At 37.6% G+C, this 24371-nt stretch overlaps 2 protein-coding genes across 4 annotated transcripts in view; one reads left to right on the top strand and one right to left on the bottom strand.

The window, feature by feature from the left end:
• Nucleotides 1-24371, bottom strand: part of LOC145683148 (putative oxidoreductase YjmC) — a 101502-nt gene that overhangs the window by 50662 nt on the left and 26469 nt on the right. The window contains exons 1-2 of one of the 2 annotated variants that reach the window (XM_081754514.1): nt 6930-7192; nt 2938-3126 (exon numbers count right to left, since the gene is read on the bottom strand). In XM_081754514.1, coding sequence (XP_081610640.1) covers nt 2938-3126; nt 6930-7104 — 364 coding nt within the window. In that variant the 5' untranslated portion in view covers nt 7105-7192. Of the gene's footprint in view, nt 1-2937; nt 3127-6929; nt 7193-24371 lie in introns of those variants that run through there. The other variant, XM_081754517.1, reaches the window with a different exon arrangement.
• LOC145683153 (putative oxidoreductase YjmC) overlaps nt 1-24371 on the top strand; it is a 63050-nt gene that overhangs the window by 16614 nt on the left and 22065 nt on the right. The window contains exon 1 of one of the 2 annotated variants that reach the window (XM_081754519.1): nt 19033-19371. The exons of the other annotated variant lie outside the window; for it this stretch is intronic. Coding sequence (XP_081610645.1) covers nt 19197-19371 — 175 coding nt within the window. The 5' untranslated portion in view covers nt 19033-19196. Of the gene's footprint in view, nt 1-19032; nt 19372-24371 lie in introns of those variants that run through there. 2 annotated transcript variants of the gene reach the window in all.

The raw sequence follows: 24371 nt of genomic DNA on the forward strand, positions 1-24371 counted from the left end.
TAACGCGATCTACCAAAAATGTTCTCGCGAGCTAGTAGTAGGTCACGATCGACAGTTTGTTTATGACTGCTCTACACAAATCACTAGGCCTAATGCAGATTTTCTTATAGTCAGCGTTAGTTTACGCATTCCAGATCCAAATAAACAATAAACGATCGAGAACATCCGCATTCATTCACTTAAGAATATAACTATTACTCTGAATTGATTATAAGACAACATGTTTACTTTATAGTTCAGGTTATCAAGATTAGACATTTTAACGCAAATTTTTACTATTTGTGCATAATTAGGAAAAGTTCGAGTTTAATATTCTAAACTAAATTAGTGAATAATTAGTGAACACTGTGATTAGGCCTGTTCTGTTCTGTCCTCAATTCTTTATACGCAGCCGTTTTCAACTGACGGACGCATGATATCAGAGCTCGAAGCAAGTACATATCAGATTAGGCAAAAGTGGGGGATAAGAGAGGGTATGGCGATTGAGAAATGTTGGCAGTGTACGTGTAGGGTTGTCATTCGTTTGCCAGACACGTCCTGCTTTTTATGATTTACACTATGTCTGTCAGGCATTTAAATTACTGTTGAATTATCGGGCGTTTAATCATATTTGTACTTGCTTTCATTTCGTCTTGAAAAATTACAAGAAATGATAGAAATTCTTGAACAGTCTGCGTCAGATTCATAAGATCTTTCTTTTAGAATGAACTGGCAGAACACCGTTCTTCACACGGGGAGAGTAAGTTTCATTTTGGACATAAAGGGCTGAATTTGGATTTAAACTAGGGATGGCCACAAAGTTCCGGTTCAGGCGGAACCGGTTCCGCGAGGAACTGGTACTCGAAGATCCGGTTTTCAGAACCGGTTCTAGAACCGGTTCCGGACATGGATCCAAAAACCCGTTTCCAGAACCGGGTCTTAGGAACCGGTTCCAGATCTGGATCTGAAAATTTGGTTCCAGAACTGGATCTTAGCAACCGCTTCCAGACCTGGATCCGAAAGCCCCCAAAGTTCCGTAAAGTAGGCACAAAGTTCACCTTCAAAACACCGCAAAGAGGACCATGCACTTGTGCCCTCCCCGCCCAGACCCGCTTGTGCCCCCAGAAAAAAAATTGGTTCACCAGTGGGTGTTTAGCCAAATGAGTTAGCCAGTTTGCCTGTTTAGCCAATGAGTTTGCCAGTTACTCAGTTTATTTAGCCAAATGAGACAAGTGGCCGCCGCCTGGGCGTCTGCCTGTCGGTTCCACCATTTCATCTAGCTCACTGTTCACAGCCTGCCAGCAGCTCGGGTTTAGCGTAGAAATGGTCACAAAATTTCGGTTCCAGCGGAACCGTTTCCGAGATGAACCGGTTCTTGGAGATCCAGTTTTCAGAACCGGTTCCAGACCTGGATCCGAAAAACTGGTTCCAGACGTGGATCCGAAAAAATGTTACCGGAACCGGATCTTCTAGAACCGGATCCCTTCAGACCCGAAAACCGGTTCCACCAGGAACCGGTTCTGGCCATCCCTAATTTAAACGGCATCGGAAGTATCACTGTTCGTCCCAGAAACCCCGAAAACTATGGATTCGGCACTAATATCGATCAGTTTTAAATACCTCGCCCTACGCTCCTCTAAGTTGCACCGTCAAAGTGAAACGTCCTCTGTGAGATAAATTTGACAAACAGCTGTAATTTCACAAACATAGTCATTTTAATTTTTATATATATAGATAAATTCTCAGAACTATATTTGTCATATCTTGATTCTAACATACACGTTTCCCACAACAAAATTTCTGCAATATAAATGGGAAAGAATTCTTTTGTAGAAGTCGAGAGTTTGTTTGTTAGTTTCGGCATTAAAAAATCTGAAAGGCAAATTGAGATTAAATCTATGTCCCAAAAATTAATGCAATTTTTAGAAATAACTCTAGTTAAAAGTTAGTTGGAAATATATAAAGTAGTTTGGAAATATATAAAGAAAACATTGAATACCTACAAAAATAAATAGGACTTTGAAAGGAATTGACCGTGTTGAATGGATTAAACTCTAAAATATTAAAGGCATAAAGTTTCATGAAATTCTCTCTTATCTGAAGTATATTCAAAGCAAAAGTTTCCATAGACGGCTTGAAACTTTTTGATCAGCGTTTCAATGTTCGAATTGTAGACCTATTTCAAATTTCTTTTGTAATAATAACATCAAAACAATCAGTAAACTTCTTAAAATTTGTCAAATTAATTTTTCAAGTTTAACTAGTAATGTAACAAGTGGAAGTACTAATCTCTCTCTCTCCCTCTCTAATGCTGTAACCAACGGCCAGTGGGCGAAAGAAAGAAGTCCGGGTTTTTGATGAAAAGTCCGGCATTTTCTGAATATCCTACATTCTTCAGATATGGCAACCTTATGTAGTGTAATCATGAATGCACAAGTAGGGGTATATGTTTTATTTATTTAACAATTACCTGATACAGCTAAGAGGCCATTTTATACTGGATATCTAACAACAACAACGACAGTGGAAAGAATTTAAGAAGGTATCGGACAGGGTCTGTTTTAGTAGGTACCATTCCGGTATTTGTCTGGTAGGACTGAGGAAAACACTAGAAAACCTCAGTCAGGATGGTTAGCAGCAGGAATCGAACCCACAACCACCCGATGCGAAGCCAAAGCTCTATCATTTGAGCTACGTCAGTCGCTTTCTAACAGACCATTAACTTTACTATATCCTTGCCAACACTGCTTTGACAGCATGGAAAGTTGATCTTGCACTGTTTACTGATTGTTGAGTTCCTGAGAATGGGAAAAACAGATTGTGACGGCATAGAGCATGCAATTCGGGACGGTTGCTCTACTTTTTTTATATATATAGGAACTGTTGTATTTGAATATTAACAAGGGCTCAATCGCTTATTGATAATAATACTTAAACTAATGGAAGTAATATACTTACTTTTCGCCACCACCCATCCAATGCCCACTTCCTTCGCCTTCTTGATTGCTAGGTCCATGCAAAAGTTACCCACCGTCATTCCCAGCCCATTTTGACCATCCACGTGGGCTGTTGCAGCGCTTTCTTTGAGAATCACAGGTTGAGCAGCAGGATTTGTCATTCCGGATTCCACCATCTCAATATATGCTTCTGTAAAAGTTTTACATTAGCTTTTATTAACAACTACACTATATTTTTACTAAGAATTTCAAGTAGCCTATACATAGTGGTGACCTGGGCACAAAAGTAGGTATACAGACCAGCTTCGATCAAGGATGATATTTTAATTTATTAAGGTAATGGATTTATTTCCTTTGGTTTGTTCTGAGCGAAAGGTATAAGTGAAAACAAATTAAGAACAAATAAGAGAGAAGCTAAATCAATACCTCCATGGATAACAATAAGTAAATGATATAAAATGTCATGACCGATCAGTACGGTACTATATACCTACTTTTGGGCCACTATGTACAGATGGTGATCAGAAAAATGGAAACACCTGTAGTTGGCAACACGTCAGATGTATGGGTTGGCAGTGGTGTCGTGGCGCCCGCAGCGCCGGACCGCTGGTCGTGGTGTGTTAGGTCGGTCTCCATACTACGTCAGGCGCAGTGGAACAGCAGTGTCCAGTGGCTGCAGCAGACGGAGGTAGTGTAAAATGGGAGACCTCTCAGATTTTCAAAGAGGGCAAATTGTTGGTGCGCGGTTATCTGGAGTGAGTGTGACGGCAGTTGCTACTGTGTTAGGTGTGTCCCGTGGGACAGTGTCGAAGGTGATGACGGTCTACACAACACACGGGAAAACCACATCGGGGAAGCGGAACAGTGGGCGGAAGAAAATCATGAGTGACAGGTCACGCCGAGTATTAAAGCGCATTGTCACGCAGAACCGTCGTGCCACTGAGGAGCAAGTGACGGAGGAACTCAATCAGCACCTCCCCCACCCTGTTTCGACAATCACAGTCCGCCGCGAATTACATGACATGAACTTAAGGAGTCGTGTTGCACGGGCCAAACCGCTCATCAGGGACCATAACGCTTTCGCACGCCGCAAATGGTGCCGCGACCATGCAACTTGGACCGTTGAGGACTGGAAACGTGTGATATGGTCGGATGAGTCATCCTTCACCCTATTCCCAACCACGGGCCGTGTTTATGTGTGGAGAACGCCCAAAGAAGCTTATGATCTGCAGTGTCTCCGCCCAACTGTGAAACATGGCGGCGGCTCGGTGATGCTGTGGACCGCCATATCATGGTTTTCATTGGGTCCTGTGGTCACACTTAGCGGACGAATCACTGCCAACTATTATGTCGCAATTTTAGGAGACCACTTGCATCCTATGGTCCGGATGTTGTTCCCGGACAATGACGCCATCTTCCAGGATGATAATGCACCCATTCACACAGCTGGCGTTGTTGCAGCGTGGTTTGAGGAACATCGGGATGAAGTTCAACACCTTCCCTGGCCCGCCCAATTCCCAGATCTCAACATAATTCAACATCTGTCCGTCCGTCTTGGAAATACGACTCCGGCGACGATTTTCACTTCCATCCTCTCTCACAGAACTGGCCGATGCCCTGCACGAGGAATGGTGTAAAATTTCACTTGCTACCATTCACGACCTCTATACCCCCATCCACGTCGCATCAAGGCTGTTCTGAAGGTGAAAGGTGGCCTGACACCATATTAATCTGGTAAGTTGCAATTTCGTTCAGGTGTTTCCATTTTTCTGATCACCATCTTTATATAAAGCATAGATTCTATGTACATATAAACTATTAGTAGTGTTCGTTCTTCGCACGAAAAAATAAGGTTTATAAGAGACGATTGAAAGTTATATTTTTTTATGCTTTAGGACACATGTTGATAAATTTTTGATTTTAATATAGTTACCTAAACTTCTCATTTTAATAATAAGTTTTCAGTACGTCAAAGCTAAGTCAAATAGCATTCTCTCATTTAAAACTGGTGGATTCATCCACATTCATGAAAATCGTTAGGCAAAATTTATAATCTATTCTCATCTCCCTGATTTTTTTTCCAAACAGACACCTAAAAATATGTTTCGTCGAAGTTGAGGCCAAGTTCAATCGTTTTCTTGCTCCAGAAATCAGATCATTCTCCCGGTTTCGAGGAAATTATTTCTCAAATTCTTAAGGCCGATACTAAATTTTCCAAAAGTCACACCAAGATGTCTTTCACAGTCTCCAAACTTGCCCAGAACAAGATATGAATAGTCTGTACATGTGGGTGAAGGCTCGGCTCTTCAAAGTATAAACGTATAGTTACTTTGCCTATTAAACTTCGGAGTAGAATTTCTCAAAACTCCGTCGCGCCTATAGCTCCGAATATGAGGAAAATATTTGTAAAATTTAGCAAAACCTTCACCTTCTTCACAGCCTAAGGTTCACGAGAAAAATCATACAAAGTTTTAAGTTCATATGCTCACCAATATCGAATTTCCGGAAACTAAAGTCAAGCTTCATTCTGCCTTGGAGGTCGTATTTCATAAATCTTAGTCTAACTTCAGCCGGTGTTCAAGGAAAACATGTGTATAAAGTTTCAAGTTCTTGTCAAATATTTTCGTTGATAGATAATGAACAACATAAATATTTTCGGAGATAGATAATGGACACCATAAATATTTTCGGAGATAGATAATGGACATCATAAATATTTTCGGATATAGATAATGGACACCATCAATATTTTCGGAGATAGATGATGGACACCATAAATATGTATCATTGCCAGTAATATACGCAAAGGTGAGGAGCTCCCAGTTCTAATCCCCTTTCAGCAAGATATTACGCAGGGCCACGTTGACTCAGTGCTAGAGCGTTCACCTGGCTCCAGCTCGCGCCAAGCGGGCTTTGTGGTGCACTGAGAAAAATCCATTCTCCGGACAGCGGTATATTGTACGAATATACGGTACCCTCTTGCTTACTACAGAAATCAGTACGGAACGTACGTTATCCGTATGCTACATAGACACTGTCTTTTGATGTTACATCATGCCGTTGCAGGATGTCTGACATGTAACAGTTATCAGTATATCACATGCATATACTTATGTTACCTTCGTCAGCTATATGTTATATACGTCAATTTGTATGTGAGATCCTGATCGCCTATATTGTTTCATACGGAAAGTATTTATAGATGAAACACTTATACGGAAAGTATTATAAAACATGCGATTTCAGTTATACGTCTGCTGTACGTTGTCCAAAAACTACAGGAAATTCTCATGTAACCTACCTTTTTAAGTAAGCCACCTACGATTTTTTTTTTTTTTTTTTTTTTGTCAGTGTGGACACACATGGCATGGGTTTCCTCAACACTCTTAAAAATAATTTCTTAAATTTGAAAAGCCGTCTCTTACCTGTGCACCGAGACAATATCTTCTTAGAAATGAGATTTGGAAATTCCCATTTATAAGGAAAGTAACAGCATATTTTCTCATTTCGCTTTGTACAACCTCATCTACGTTTCTTAATTTCTCATTAATGACAGTTTAAAACTCTTGTTTCTGAGAAAAGATATTCTTGGTGCACAAATAAGAAACGATTTCTCAGATTTAAGAAAGTGTTTTTAACAGTGAAGGTTCTCCCCGTTTCCTCCCACTTTCCTCATTCCACCATTTCAATTCATTCTCATCATCACCGTCTCCTTTGGCCTGCAAAGCATAACAGTTGGGCGTAGATTTGAAAGATTTCATTTCAAAATTCCTGAAGTATAAGAATTTGGAAGCATGATCCCCAACCCCATCAATGCAATTTTGTGTTCGCTACTGGACACTGTAATAATGAGGAGCTCTCTGACAGGAATGTATTCACGGACACCATCTTGTATAGCCTTGACCTAGTAAAATAATTCTTGAACTCCATTGCAAAAGGGCTATTGACGGCAGTTGAGAACTGAATGAAAAGTAATAATTTTGAGATACGAACCTATTCTGTTGAGGCCATGGCTGTAATGCCCCCTGTAGTCAGCGGCCACAATAACATCAGCGAATTCTTTGGCTTCTTTTTCAGGTGTCCCAACAGACACCATACAATCAACTACAAATCTTTTCACTTCCGCTATGGGGACAATCACTCCATCAGAGCTATTAGTAGGTGCCATTGCTCGCCTATGAAAGAAAACACTTCTTAATTTCTTGGATGCACTAATACATTTGAAAGAAGCAAATACGTTATCTGATTCTGTCTTACACGAAATGACATGTAAATCCCTTGAAGCGATAACCTTCAAATTCCTGGCCTTGGCCTTTGTCCAGATAATCGTGCGAAACAGAAGGAAGTTAGAAAAGGGTCTGTAAATGATAATGAGTTTGCTGATAAAACTGACACACATTCTGTCATAATTTAATTCTTTCACATTTGTTTACTTGTGTATAGAACAGTGGTTCCCAACTGGTGTGTCACAACACATTGATGTGTCGCACAGTCCCATAGAGTAGTGGTTCATAACGTTTTTTGACTCACGACAAACTTTACTTGTCGACAACGACAACGACGTCGTGACGCACTTGTTTGATTTTATTATAATAATATAAGCCAACAAGTTTTTATAAAGTAGTTACACTATGTAGTACACTGAGAAAAATCTGTTCTCCGGACAGCGATATATTGTACAAATATAGGGAATCCTCTTGCTTACTACAGGAATCAGTACGGAGCATACGTTATCCATATGCTACATAGGCACTGCCCTTAGATGTTACATCATGCCGTTGCAGGATGTCCTATATCTAACAGTCTTCCGTATATTACATACATATATGTATGATACATTGGTCAGTTATATGTTATATACGTCCATTTGTATGTGAGATCCTGACTACCTATATTGTTTCATACGGACAGTATAGATGGAACACTTATACGGAAAGTATTATAAAAGTGCGTTTTCAGTTATACGTTTGATGTACGTTAAGGCCAAAACCTACAGGATTTACAAATGTAACACACGATTTTACGATTTTATGCCACATACGATTTTTTTCTCAGTGTACTGTACACTTTGCTGCCATAGAAGCGTTGACTGGTACAATCTGTCTCAAAATTGTTTTTAACTATAGTGGGCGTAAAGAGTCGTGAAACTTGACGTAGATTTACCAGTTGCCCTATGCGTGGGTGTCTCATGGTCGTGAACCCACATCCATGATATTTTGTCAGTTTCCTCTCTCACGCTTTGCGGAGAACATCTCCTGAGCGCGCAGTGTTGTCGGATTGCCGCTAAGTTTTATTTTGTTGATTTTTGTTATTATTGTTGTTGTTGTTCTATATTTTTGCTATTATTATGATTATCATTTACTTCGAACAACAGTGTTAGTGTTATAGTCCTTTAAATGCTGCTTTTCTTGTCACTCGAGTGCTTGTCCTTTAAGTTTGGCGACGTTGTTGGTGCACTTCCCTTGTTTCCTTTTTCCTGTAGTGTGTGCGTTCGGAAGACAGCTCTACGAATGGTACCGAATTCTTCCGATGCATCACACGTGACGAAAAAGCAATTCTATGATTGGTGTAGAGCCCAAGCTTCACGACTCGTCGCGGCCACTATAATTATTAAAGGTTTCATGGTTTTTAAATTCTAAATTTCTGGACACATCAGTGTGCTGCGAGTGACAGACAGGCTGGGAACCACTGCCATCGGTTGTGTAGCGAAATTTTAGAATTTAAAAATCATGAAGTATTAATTAATAACTTAAAACCGATTCCGAGACAGGCTGTACTTGTTAACGCCTGCAGCGGCATCAATAATGGCCAACTCTTTATAGAAACTTAGTATTACACCATTTTATAATTGTTATAATTATTAATAAAAAACAAACAAACAAAGGTGTCAATCTGTCGAGAGTATTCAGTAAAGTGTGCTGTCAGCCAGAAAAGGTTGGGAACCACTGAATAGAGAGTGAAGTACTGCTACTGTACATGGACCACGATCTCTAATAACTTAAGAGAAATGTGAAGATTTTGTAGGTGGTGAAGTTAATCAGAAGAAAACAGTCTTCCAGCAAATAGAAATATTCTGAAATTTCTGGTTTTCCTTCCAGTGACGCTTTAGGTCACTGGCGCAAATCCTGGGAGTTGAGGGGGCATGTCCCTTCCAATCTTGTATAACACAATTGGATTGTGTTGGGTTCGGTTCCAGTTCGGGGCAGGTATTCTTACGACCTGTGGGGCTCGTGTCTTGATCGGTACGCCTGTATTATGATTTCACTAAGTGTAATTATTTTATTTAGACACTGAGAATTTCCATTTGTAATGAATGTGAATGATGGAACGGAGTATAAGATTCTCTTTTGTGCAGTAGTGGTTAGAGATTGTGGGATGAATTGCATGTAGTCATTAATTAAGATGGGTTCGATCCAAATCAGTTTATGCGCGTACCCACGCTCAGTGACACGCCCGATACACATCCGTACAATTTCTACACCAACCAAATATTCTTACCGTTCCAGTAGTAATTTGCGTGAGAAACTGGTATGGAGCAACTGAAACATAATGCATGTATGATATTGATTTACTTAAACACAAGTATTATACATACAACATACATACTTACTTCACCGTTTTAGTTTTATACCTCTGTAATTTTTATATTTTAGGATTTTCATTTGTCATTTACCATATTGAATACAAGCCCATGAATTTTATTGGAAAATTAAAAATAATAAAAAAAAAGTATTTAGAACACTTGAATTTGAATTTTAAACTATAACGACGAAGCCGGCAAATTACTTAACAAATCACCAATTCACACACGCACTGGGGTTTTGGAGATTTTGAAAAAAAGGAGGGGGAGGCCAATAGATGTATTGGAGGGCAGTTTTCTAGAATCTTATTCCCAATTTTCTTCGAAGGGATGTCCTGTTTTCCAAGTTAGTTTCTATTTTCATTATTCAGCTGTGTAGTTGGCAATGTACTTGCTTATGTTTCCACTGATTGACAGTTTACAAAGTATATTGATCTCTTGTTTTACCTATGTTCCTTTATCATAAACACGAGCGAAACTCAACATTAGACTTATTATTTAGGGCTGAACAACAACGCTGTCACAAAACCGAAAAGGTGTGCTCGTACTTAGTTTGAGCTGATTTGAGGCATTTTGTATTATTTTCGTAGAACTTCACTGTAACTTACGTGAATTATAAAATAACACAACTTCTGTAGTTCACTCTGACTTATATTGATGCGATTTCACAAAGGATCAGTAAATTAACTTAGGATTTTGATGCTGTGCCATGTACCTCTTCTATTCATTACGGCATCCATTTTCGCGCACCCTTCCCGCCTTCTTACTCTAGCGTCGGTTAGCTTACTCCAATCACACCAAAGGATTATTTTTAAAAAAATATCCATAAGCAGTATTGTTAACAAAAAATATGGATCACGGGTGTTAAATAATCTTGCCATTAACATATTATACTTAAAATTCTGAAATCAATAAAAACAACTTAGGATGGCTTTTGAAACTGCGGTACTATTTTTTGGAACATCACCATATCACGTCCTTTTTGTTCGGTCAACCGGAAATACAAGTTACTGCTCACAGCACTGCCAACTCATAAAAAAGGATAAAACTAACACAAAGTTTGCGTCGACGTATAATCCATGCAGCCTCATTCCAATTCAGCCAAGGAAAACTGGGAGAATTTAAAATGGAATGGGAGTGAGGGGGGCCACATGCTCACACTTGTAACTAGGTAACTGCACCCCCAATAATTCTATTTGAAATATATTTGGGGGGGGGGGGAATGTGGTGATCTATGTCTGACTGCTACATAGGAAAGTGAGATGAAATTGAAGTCCCTTGCTGTATAATATACAAGAAGTTCATCTCAGAAATCAGATTTATCTACCGTAATATGAGTCACATCTTTCCCCCCATCAAATCTCCCTAGCTCCCAATGATGAAGACAACTCTGCTCTTCTGATTATGCACAGCATTGTTTCTCAACTTCATAAATATTTTGAACATCGCTTAAGAAAAAAAAATATATATATATGGGAACGGTCATATTCGTATCCCCAATGTTGAAGACAGATTTCCGCCGATGGTTGACAATTGACTATTCTCTACTTATTTTATAATTTTGAATTACTAGTGTAACAGTTATGCATTTGTCTGTGGCTTCGTATGTTTTCTTAGAAAAGGGAAAAAAGAAACTTACGTAAACACACATCAGATGGTATTAAATTCTAAAATTATATAATATACTGAAAAAACGTTTTCATTTCTTTCCTTTATAACACTTTTGAATCGTATAAGCGACGCAAACAAACAACGATCCGAAATTCTACTGTGGATTCTTTTCGCCGTTGATATAATGTCAGTCATACTTTTGTGTGTGTGTGAGAAATGGAAGAAATCTATCCCACTTCACTCGAGTTGAGTGCATCAGCACAGTCAAAGATTCCGCCCTATTTCCTTTTCTGCTGCAGTCGTCTGCCGACCGAAACGGATTGTTTTCTTTCTGTCACGAAAAGTATGTGATTACATTGTACGTAAGAGAAAGCGTTTAAAGGGCTTTCTATGAGACAGCCAGTCGCAAGAAAGAACCACGACAGAGCACATGAGCAGAGAGTAAAATCAAGCATTCTGGCTTACACTATATTGCCAAATTCCTCATACTTCATGCATGGAGGCCGCGATGGCTCAGTGGTGGAGCTTTCACTTCTGGTGCATGGAGTCTCGGGTTCAAACCCTGCTCCCACCAAGTGAACTTTGTGGTGGACAAACAATGTGTGCATGAGTTTTCTCGGGGTTCTCCCTTTTCCTCCCACTTTCTTCATTCTACCATTTCATACATTTCTCATCATCACCGTCTCCTTTAGCCTAACCGACATAACCGTGGAACTTAAAACTCAAAGATTTCATTTTTTCACATCAACCATTGTTGCAAATTTCTTATTAAAATAATATTTTTTTCTGTCGTTCCTCATTCGTATACAGGGGTAAATGTCTATATTTTTTATTTAATTATCTTTGTATTATTTGAGAAGGCACGTGACTTTGTGACTACATTATAGAGCCACCCTGAATCATACAATGTAAATGCACAACTAATATATATATATATATATATATATATATATATATATATATATATATATATATATATATATATATATATATATATATATATATGTAACAATTTGATATTGCACAAATACTTTTTACTGTGTAGTATTTGTTTGGTTGGTTCGGAGCCTAATTTCCCTTTGAGCAACAAGGATATTTGTTAAGTGAGACATAGACTTCCAACTTAACGTAGAGTCAGAACCACATAAGCTGTTATCGGGAATAGAATCTCAACTTTCGATGCGAAAGGTGCGTACTCTTGCCATATTTATGTATAGTTGAATTTGAGTTTACCATGTCTTCCAGCAGCGAAGTTTTATGAGACATGGACATACAGCTTAACGTGGGATCCGAATGACATGAGTTGCCACCGGAAAGAGAGTTCTTGGTGCTTGTTTTGTATCCTTCCTGACTTCTGCCTTTCCTATTTATATCCACATTTGTTTCGTTCCATTCCACTTACTATGATTACTGTCATTCAATTCCATTCGCTAGAATTTATCTACGTTGTCATTGAGGAATTAGCAGAAAATGTATTAAACATTTCATTGAAAAATGTGTATTCTTTGTATATTTCACTTGTTCCTGGTTGTTTCTTATAAAATGAAATGAAATTCCAGTATTTAATATCCCATGATTATACACGGAGGCTAAAAAAGATGGTGTTGATAATAAAGAATGGTATGTTAGAATGAAAGAAGTGAGAGATAACGGGAGAACCCCGAGAAGTGTTTGTCTGCAACCAAGTCTATTGAACGCGAGATGAAATCGTAACAGGGACCACATGCAACAGAGGTGAGAGTTTTATCGCGTCTTCCTTGTTGCTTTCTGTATTTCAATCATATCGTATTTTCTTAAACGGAGCAAAATTAGTTTGAAGCAAAACATCTTTTCTTCTTTTTTGTCTCATTTTTATATGAGGTTGGCGTTCCTGTATTTAATTCTTTCCCTCCAATATCTTCTCTGGATCTCTAAACTGTATCTTTGTATTAATAAAGTCACGGATCACGGTCTAGAGAACATCGTATGGTCAAGAGGACGAAGGAAAATTTAAGGCCACACTCTCTAGGCTATGAGCCAGAAGGATCCACAACGAGAAGAAAAATAAAATGTAGCAGCTGATATTACATAGAAGGATAAAAAGGTTGTGGTGAGGAATAGGGTGAAATCACAGCTAAACAATGCGTTTGTGCTGGTAATCACTGATCAAAACAAAATGAATTTGAACAAAGACAGAGCTGACGTAATCCTACCATTTTTTCTTTTTTCCCCGCGTTCCCCACCATTTTTTTTTCCTTTTAAGACCGCAAATAAAAGTAGACAAAAATATTATTTCTCATGATCGATACATTCGAGCAGCAGTTAAGAATAGGATAAGAGTAGATGAGAAACTTTATTACTGGACTCATGACCGATTATATAAATGAAACAAAAGTAGTATACGCAAGGGAGGTTCGGACCCCACTCCCCCGGGAATCCTTTCGGTAAGTTTAGTCTGTAATATAATTTATCCTCATATTGAATTTAGACCTCCGAAAACTTTTGTACTCCCCTAAATAAATTACTGTGTACTAGGTATGCGCGCACGAAACAAGATTTGAGGCTGTTTCGTCTCGAAAATGTGCTGTAAAAGCGATGTCTCGACTCGAAAAATGTATATTTCTCTATTGGAAGAGTTGTGTCTCGACTTGAATTTTGTCAGAAAAATTCTGTCTCGACTCGTTTCGTGCGCATCCCTACTGTGTACTGCCTGACTATACGCCTAGAAACAGGAGTGTAATTAAACAGAGATTAAAGAGAGAGAGTGCAAGGCGTATACTACAGTATATCTTCAACTACAGACCTCAGAGTTGGATTTAGGTTTGGTGGGGCCCTAAGCTACTGAAGGTAATGGGGCCATTTATTTGTCATGAACGTAGGACCCCATATACAAAAATGAAGAAACTACTGATATTTTAGTTAGCAGGCTAGCAGAAGTGGCTTCATTACTTACATCATAGGGGCTTACACAAACAAAACACTGTTGCCATATGTAGATTTCACTTTATTTATTTTCTTATATTTTGGAAATGTGCATTCAATTTTTTGTTGTAATTTTTTGGGGCCCCCAAGAGAGTGGGGCCCTAAGCTATAGCTTGTTTAGCTTATACGTAAATCCGGCACTGACAGGCCTACACATACTCAGAGCCGTAGCTAGAGGGGGGCAAGCGGGGCGCACGCCCCGGGCGCTGATAGAAAGGGAGCGCCGAACGAAAAAGTGTGGGAAATGATTAAAAGACCCTGCCCCTCGAAAGTATTGGCGCCCTATTAGATCAATATTGTTATCGGTTTTCAATGAAATAAGTAGATTTCCTAAAAAATTTCTTGTTCGCTTCGCTCGCAATTCAAAACTTTAAATAACAGCCAAAACGAGTTTCTACTTATTACTTAAAGAAAGTTATTATATATTATTTCTTAATGGACATGTAATATATAAGTTGCCGAGTAATGATTTACAGTTTACCCAGGAGCATTTTCAAAATCAGAAACGGTCAAAGTCTAAAATACGTGTCCGGCGTTTTGATGGTGATGAGTTTGCTCAGTTAATCACGTTTCTCTACATAATCGGATAGATCAAGACGTTGAGAATAAAGGTGTGAAAATGAAAAGAGTGTAGAGGTACACGCAAACCGCTGTTTGTGCGGGAATATTAAAAATGGAGGTAAACAAGGGGAGTAATAATATTTTCCAACTTGCAATAGTTGTAGAATAGGGGCTTAAGGGGTCAGAACTTAATCCAACGAATTTCGACATTTCAAACACTGGTCACTACCAATTATTTATTTTTATATTCCATTGAGATATGAAATGCTTCCAATTTGAATGAATTCATTGAAATCAGTTTTTCATCAATTTTTTTTTTTATCGGCAGGATATTTTTTGTGCATACACGTCTAGTTATGTGATATTTTTTATCTATCTACATACATACAAAACATATACACACATTCTTTATATATGTATGGGTTAGTGTATTTTAATATGTTAGTTAATAATAAGTACCTTAAATTCAGGACCTTCATTCATTAAGAAAATAAGTAATTAATATAATTTCAAACATATGTCAAACTATATTTTATATTTTAAGTACAAACATTAAACATATTCTTCACCTCCATCGATCAATATTTTCAACCTCCTTGCGGGAGCGTATATCAAATTATTCATTAATTACTATGCGAAGGAGATTGAATAAATTAGAATATGACATTTAACTGTAAAGTATTCATTTATTATAATATCTTTCAAAGTAGAGTTTAGAGTCGGATGTTGTGATGTGAGTTATTAGGTAAAATTATTAAATCACATTTAATAATTCTGTTGGTGAATTGGTCAACTCGAGAGTATCAAAGATGTATTATAACATACCTCGTTGAACTGGATTCGAACTCCTGGATACGAAGTTCGTCGTCTAAGTTCCACACAGTGGATGGATGTCCACTGGAAATGTTGTTGTCTACAGCTGGTTCCCAATAGCTGTTCTACTGAGAATGATCCTTTGAGACTGATCCTCCAATGTCTCTCCGGTGACTGATCTTCGGAAACTGATCCTTCCAGACTGATCCTTATTCAGTCAAACATTACCTTTTTATGTTCGTGTCCATGATGACGAATTTGTTGTTATTTCATTATAAATTCTGTAGCTCTTACATCTCTGTGCCGAAATTGTGCTGAATCACAATTTCTGCTTTTTCTCTCATTGACCATATTCTCCAGACAGTTTACGTCTGCGAAATTCACAATTTTACCTAAATTTGATAATGTGTACATGTTAACATAAATTTATACAACGTTTTACATTTTCTTGTTTTTCGTATTTGTTTATGTTCTTGTGACACTTGCAGACTCGTGTCTATTACTTCAAGAAAACAACAATCATCAGCAATACGTAACCTGATGTTATAATATGTCTGTCTGCAACCTAATTACTTTATTACAACAAGTTAAATTATAAACAAAAACTTTACTGTTTCCTTTTTGAAGCCAATTAATAAAATTGAATGAATTTAGATCTTAAAATATTCCAGAATTTTGGCGTACCGTGACAATATTGAGAAATTCACAAAGAAGGCTCCTGAATTTTCCTTACATTTCACAAAATATTTTTACCGTAAAAAAATCGAAATTAAAATTTACATACAGAATAAAATTACTAAAGCTTACAATTAATAGTGGAAATTAATGCTGTCACCCGTTTCGAACAATTTAAAAGCACATAGTTTCTAATGTATTGAAATTTCATTTCTTATAGATAGCATTATACTTTGTAAATAGTAGTAAATTTCTTTAACTGTTCTCGAAGTCGATTTGTGTATTACCAAAGGTAGTTTTGTGAAGTTTAAAAAAATGTCCAGAATAAGACTCTTGAAAACAGTTCTTATTTGTAAAAGAATACATAATGATCGTTTTTGGATGTTGCAATGGCCTTTCCAAGCAGATTAATAAAAATTCAGCTTAGTATAACAACAGAAGTTTTTTTCTTATATGTAAAAAACAATACTTGGTAAGGTGAGTGTAGGAGGCGCCGAATTCTACTTCGCCGCGGGCGCCGAAATCTCTAGCTACGGCTCTGCACATACTTTCTTCCAATCCCACGAGACAATAACCATCGTGATCTCCTTACGCGCACTTCTGAATCAGAGGAATATTTTAATAATCAAGGAGCAAATGAATCTACTCGAAAGATATGACAGTCACTTATACTGAGGCCACATCACTTTCAAAATTATTTTTAAAGTATTTCTAATACAATAAATCAGTATGTGTACAATTATCTTTATAATAATTAATATTTTTCATGATCATACATTCTATCATCAACGGTAATTACTTAAGTAAATTTACAATCATTCATTGATTATGGAATTCGTTTTCACGTAAGAATTAAGATTATCTTTCTTCCTTTCTCGCTTTTTACCTTCACACATCACTATATCATAATACGACAATTTGTTTATTTATTACTTATTCTCAACAATCAGGGCCGTCGCGTGGGTTGTAAGCGCCCGGGGCGAAAATTCCTGAGCCTCCCGTCCCCACCAGTGTTCTATGAAGAACAACAAGAGTTTATTCTGTACTTCTAGATTTAAATATGGAATATTAAGGTCATAATATAAGATAAAAGAATTTGGTATTATGTCAATGTGTTCAAGTCAGTGGCTTTTGTAGTTAACACATTAAAGTTAATGAAAACATGGTTTTGAATTCTTGAAATCGAGTGCCATTCTTGTTTATTTTGAATTTTATACACATCAACATATTAATAGCATAGACTATACAAATCACGATACAAATATTAAAGTCCAATGTGTAAGTGGTTAAAAAAAAACTGTAATTTTCTGACTCGCTAAAAACCAACAAAATAAACTTCCCCTTCCTTGCGATTAACACAAAAAATTTTTCAGTAAATTTATCATATCTCTGAAATACTAAAATAACTTTTTCAAGTGATGTTTCTAATTTTTTGTGAGTATTTGCTTCAACTCAATCCTACAATTATAATTTATGTTCAAAATCAAAATCTACGATTTGTTAATGTTTGTTCTGCAAGACGATGTTAACAGTACATTGTTCCAAAACATGTAGTATAAAGATCATAACCTGAATTTTGTTGATTTGTCGTCCCGGCACCCCCTTCCCCTTGGTCGCGGAGCGAGGGGCGATTGCCCCGGTCACCCTGCCCACGCGACGGCCTAGTCAACAATCTTAACCAGTTACTTTTACCGTATTTAACTTTTCTCTCTTTTTTTTAATACTTCTCCATTCGTTTATCTTCCCTTCTCTTAGGAAACTATGTCTATGTTTTTAACATACGCTCCCGGATGGCAGAAAACCCGGCTTCGAGCCTCTGTCTTGTCACGTGATTCGAATCCCACCCTAAGTTAAAAGCCGCGTAAAGCTGTCTATCTCCCCCACCAAACAATTGGGTGCAATTTCCAAAATTTGCTTTTCTATTTCTTTAATTTACAATTCCGGCTCCAATGTATCCTTCTCCCATTTCAAATTTATCATTTTTCAGTTTGTGGCATTTTCAATTAAAAGTTATGCCCCCCTGAAATATTTTCATGTGCTCAATCTTCGCCCTAAGAGTTACCTGTGGGCACACCTGGGCAGGACTGTAGTTAGTGGGTGGTCATAGCTGCGGATTTGTTTGTTAGTATGTACACTCATGTCCAAAATTATTGTTGGATGTCTATAAATATGTTGTTGTAGGAATATAATTTGATAACGAATTCACCCGGTATTTCTTATAATGTTAGTATGTGTATAATCGGCAAAGACATGTGTGTGGCAAATTTCATGTCAAAAGAGCAGTAAATAAGAACAATAAAACGAAAATAAACCTTTCTTGTACATTTAGCAACATTTTGTTTAACTCATTCTAATTTTTGTATATATAATTCTTTTTCTATGAAATTTACCACAAATATACATTTCCCGATTATACACATAGTATCAGTATTATAAGTACCCTGCAAAATCATTATCAAACTATATTCTTACAAGAAGACAGTTATAGATATGCGACAATCATTTTGGACATGAGTGTACGTATGAACGTAAGCTGAACTCAAATTAGCCCCTCCACAAAAAATATGAGCCCCCCGTGACTTAATATCCTGGCTACGTCCTTGCCATTGGGTCCAAAGCTCATCTCGCCTTGGACCTGAAAACGGATTTGAAACTCAAACCCAAAGAACTACCCTATTTTTTACTTTTCCAGTTGTTTCTCGGCATTCTTTCTTTACTGTCCATGTTTCTGCTTCGAATACTGATAACGTTACAAAAATAGCATGGAAAAGCTACAATATTTATGCATATTACTCTGAAGTAATAACAGAGATAATAGACCTTTCGGAACATGATGAAGATTTTTAATATTTATGTTGTTACATCAGCTTCAGTGATATAATTGTTTGCAGTTATTACCTGTGAAGAAGAGCTAACAGCTTCAAGTACTGAACGTTATCACCCTCAACTTCCAAGATAATGAATTACTCGTATCATCTATGAGAGTACACTTTGTACGAATAGGAACTAATGAAGCGCATTACATAAGTTAATATAGGATACAGAGGAATCCTACAACAATGGCCTCCATCAATAGTAAAAATGAAATTATAGTCCCGATAGCGGAAGTGAAAAGGTTTGTGATCGATTGTATGGTGTCTGTTGGAACACCTGAGAAAGAAGCCAGAGATTTTGCTGATGTTCTTGCGGCCGCTGATTACAGAGGACATTATAGCCATGGCCTCAATAGATTAGGTAAGTAAAAATATTATCTTCACTTCGTCTTCCTTTAAGAATAAATTTGACAATGACAGATTTCAATTCGTACATGAAAATCATAAATAGCATGTAGCTATTCTTTACATAACAAGATTCAGTAGTGTAATGGGACCTTATTTTAAAAAGGAAGCAAATCATAACAAGTTGATTTCCAAAGATCTCCCATTGAATCTATTTTACGGTTTCTAAGGTTACGGTTATGCCGAAACTTTCGTGTTTCATCTTTCTGTTTTCAATTTTCCTATCTCGAATTATCGTTGATAGAATAGTGTGTTTATGCCAAGTTTAGCGCTTAATTTTTCTCCCTCGGTGGCAAATCAAGGTTGGCAGCCAAAATATTCAAGAAGTTCTCTGCCCCTTAGGCAGCAACAGCACATTTGTAGTAAAGGGAGCACCTGCAACCTTATTTAAAAAGTCACTGACCAAGCAGAACTGCTGAGTGTGGGTGTGTGTGTAAGTAGTCAATCAGTGCACTGTCAATTTGATCATCGAATCCAAAAAAGCAAACACGTTTGCTTTTTTGAAAATGTGAAGGAGATATGAAACTTGATTTAGCGTGGAGTAACATCAGGTTCCATTTCAAACAGTGCGTTTGATTTACTTTTTTCCTCCCGCTGAAGGAAGGAAACGTTAAGATGAAATTGGAAAATTTCGGTATAGCCGTACCCTAACTGATTGTTGACATGACAATAATAATGGTAAGGAAACAGTAAGTCCATATCAAAATTAACTACCTAAGACTGAAAATTATAGGAGTAAAAGTTTTTCTTATTTCATTTGAAGTATGTCAAGTTGTCGTGTAATGTGGGTTCCTGTCACCGTAGCGTGGCGCGTCTTCAGGTTGCGGATCAAGAAGGCCTCTAGAGATGGTATTCCGAGATACTTTAAAAATATTTTTGTAAGTTCATTTAGTTCAAAATAATTTGTCCAGGAATTTGAACCGTAAAATATATAAAACGGTAATCATGCCTGTTGTTCTATAAGGTTGCGAAATATGGTCGCTTACTCTGAGGAAAGAACATAGACTGAAAGTATTTGAGAACAAGATCCTGAGACGAATATTCGGACTCAAGAGGAATGGGAATGGGGAGTGGCGGGAACTTCATAGGAAGAACTACATGATTTATATGGTTTACTAAACATCGTTAAGGTCATCAAGTTTACAAGGCTCAGGTGGGCAGGTCATGTAGCCAGAAGAGAAGGAAGTAGGAACGTTTTCAAAATCTTAATTACAAGACCAAACGGAAAATGACCATTAGGAAGGCCTAGGCGCAGATGGGAGGACAATATTAAGATGGATCTCGCAGAAATAGGAATAAAAAGTAGAAACTAGATCCAATTGGCTAAGAATAGAAGTCAGTGGAGAGCTTTTATGAACGCGGCATTGAATCTCCGGGTTCCATAGGCCATAAAGTAATATAGTTAGTTAGCATGTCAAGTTAAATTATTTTTATTAGCTATTCTACATTCAAAACTATCGCACATAATCAAGTAAGTCAAAAGTGTAAACGAGGTCGATTTGGCTAATTGAGAGATTGGGTTCAATGACCTCCTTGAAAGGATTGCTTCCCCCCTTACCCGTATAGTAGTTACGCCTCTGGCTGGATACTTGCTTGCGATAGAGGCCCAAAGAGTGATTCAGTTTCTAGTTTAAACGGTATTTATTGTTTAGCTTAAGTTTTGAGAATACACAATTAACTTCCATCAACTTACCTATGTCATTTATAATGGAATGTTCCAACTCTGTATATACTTCTTTCTTTTCAATTGGCAACAGAATGCCAAGCATAAGAAGGAACATATTTCTTACGCGAATGTCCTTTTACGTGTGAATTATGTTTCACGCTGATTTCTAATAATATTTTTGATTTATGAGAGTAAAGTAAAATAAATGATTACAGTGACCCAGTGGTAGAGCGCTCACCTCTGGTGCGATGGCTCCCTGATTCCATTTCAGACCGTATGATTAGTTGATCTGGGGATTAACATCCCATACATCCTATTCACCACAGTAGAGTAGCGTGGTATTTCGAAATGGGGATTCCAAAGTTAGTCACTTATGCGATACAATACTGCTGCAATCAACAATAAGAGGGGAAATATATGATTATAAAAAAAAATATTGGGGCCAGGACCCCCTAATTGGTGGCCTAGTGGGGCATACAGAAGCAAATGTGTGGAGTACATTAGAAGCCAATAAGCAATTGTCTCAGCTCCTTCTTGCCACTACCGTTGTGACGAGAAAACTCGGCCCCAATGTTGCATAAACATTGTTTTCAGTATAGTTCCCTTTACTTCTTCCTGGGATGCTTCTTTCTCCGCATACCATACTTCAATCTCGTCAACTCAAACACCCGTTCGTGAATATGGCCTGAATGTATATGTGTATCATTTGAAGATGCAAATAGAAAGCACTTAAAACAACTCAGGGGACCTGTTTCTGTATGTTTATTTCGTTGTCAGAAATCCAGATACTGAAGGGCCCAAGCAATCTTTGCGAGGAGCGGGGAGTGTTGGCACTCTTGGCCTACCAGATTGGTGACCGTGATTCTACAGAATGCTTTATATTTATGCTTGTGTGTGTGAGCTCCCTCAAAGAGTTTCTGGCCACGCCACTGGACGTACTATGTATTTATGATGAAGATTAATAGTTTGCCTTTATTTACGATTACAATTACGATGCATTTAATTAGGATTAAAGTATAACCGACATGCTTCAAAAAGGCATTGAACTAGCCATTTCTGTTTTGTTCTATTTCCTTGCAGTTAGAGCTCGTATGTTCTGTACAGAAATTATAGTTTAGTTCAAAATAGATAGATTTGGAAATACTTGAGAGTATGCCAGCTTATATCTAAAGCAAAATGTAGAGTTGCAAGGGATGAGGAGTGAGAAAGCAAGTAGTAGGCCATGCGCATTCGACAGAAAGCAGACGAAAACCTTGATGCTTCTAGAAGGCCTGGATGCCCGAGGAACATGGCATACGACAAAAGGAAAGAATGAATGTATCTGAGTGACGCCCATGCGTAGGTTCAGCTTGTCAAAGTAAGGCGAGAGAGCTCATTCATAGGATTGGAGTGGAAATATTTGTGATAATTACAAGCAAACACTTTACGTATAATGAAATACGTACCTTTTCTTATTAACAGGGGATGCCGGGCATATCGGCGTTCCCTTACGCTACGCCGCTGTTCAGCACTGAAGCTATATGGGACGTGGACCTAAAGTTTAACATGAAATGCGAACCACATGAGCTCCCCCCGTAAATCGAACCAGGGTCTTTCGTGACAAACAATATATCCACGAGGGAGTTCTCTTAGGTCATGTGAGTTTGTATGGACAACATCGCGTGTATGGGTTTTCTCGGGATTCTCCTGTCTTTTCACATATTATCATTCAGCTATTTCATTACCATTGAGTTCCGTGAATCATTCGTGTGCTTTGGGGTACAGGCGATAAGCATGGGACAAAGCTGCGAATTTCGTTTAATTTGAACTAAAAACAATAATAATCTATGTATTAAAATGCTAGGTTTGTTTGTGGTCAATTCTGTTGTGTGTTTTTGGCCAATTCCTTTTGACAACGAGATCTTGGAAAACACAAGCTCTAAAAAGGTGCTGTTTTCACTGCTCTATTTCAAATATTGTGTTGAACTTCCAGTTCCCATTTATTTATTTATTTTTTTTTTTATTGTTGTATTCAGCATTTTATGGATCGTTTTGAGCTCATAAGATTAACATTATCGCTAGGGATTAGCTAAGGTTCATTTCCTTGTGTTAGGCAACCAGTAGATGAGCTACGTATGGTGGGTTGACGGACATTGCAGGCGCTTTGCTTAAATCTAAAATGACAAAACCTGTTGCATGCTGGCAACTTCAAAGACCTCAAGATCCGCATTGAAGCGTCCTCGGACGGATATGGATTTATAAGTCGAAAACACCCATTTGACATTATCTGTCATTTCTCCAAGTTTACCAGAAACTCAACCTAACACCTATACATTCAAATGGTTCGTTTATATGTTTGTCTAAAGCAATTCACTCCGTTTGTGAGTCGTCCTGTCCTTCACTTGTGTGTGTAAAGGGATATGGACAGATATAGTGAGAAAAAAATCCATGGTCATATCAGAATGATGTACTAAATAGACAACTCAGGTTCAGCTAGTAATAATAAAAATGAATTGCAGTGCGTTACATTTGATTGCAGATTTTTGTGTAGAAGTCTTTTAATTTAACCATATACGACGACAAGTCTTAGGAATTTCATATTTTCTTTGAAGATTGATTCTTTGATGGTTATTTTTTTCTAATCCGGGCATATTCCTTGTCCCCATGAACTATTTTCACATATATGTACTGTTAATGTAGGGTAATTCTTACAGAATAATAGCAAGATAATTTTATTTTCTGACAAAGATTAAATACTTTTGTAGGATTGTGTTTAAAACCACTTCCATCAATTTTCAGTTTTTGTCACCATTTTGTAATCTGTACATCAGAGGTTGAGTAATTTTGTCTCATCGTGTTTATAGCACAGTTTTGTAACGTGTTTCACGTCAGACACATATTTTGTTCATCGTTATACGTAGTTCTGAATAAGTGTATAATAACTACATGTAGTGACATTTCAAAAAAAAAAAGTTTTGCACGAGTTCACAACACAGCTTTTTCAGCTCTCTTTCTTGCTTCTGGTGTACGAGGTCCAGGGCCGTAACTTGTGGGGGGTAGGAGAGGCAACTGCCCCACCAGTGAAGCTCCCCGCCGTTCGAGGGGGCCCAATTTAAAAGAAACTTTTCTTATTCTATATATGATAAGAACATGAAATTATAAATGAAGCATCAAACATGTTCACTACCTAGGTATATTACATAAACAAAACAGCAGACAAAAGGTAAATAAAACAAAAATGAGTCGTGGGCCCATTTCAGTAAAAAAAAAAAAGTCTACTATTTGGGGCCCTAGAAATAATATTTATTCGT

The sequence above is a fragment of the Thermobia domestica genome, chromosome 1, assembly GCF_964235325.1.
Source record: "Thermobia domestica chromosome 1, izTheDome1.hap1.1, whole genome shotgun sequence".
NCBI lineage: Eukaryota > Metazoa > Arthropoda > Insecta > Zygentoma > Lepismatidae > Thermobia > Thermobia domestica.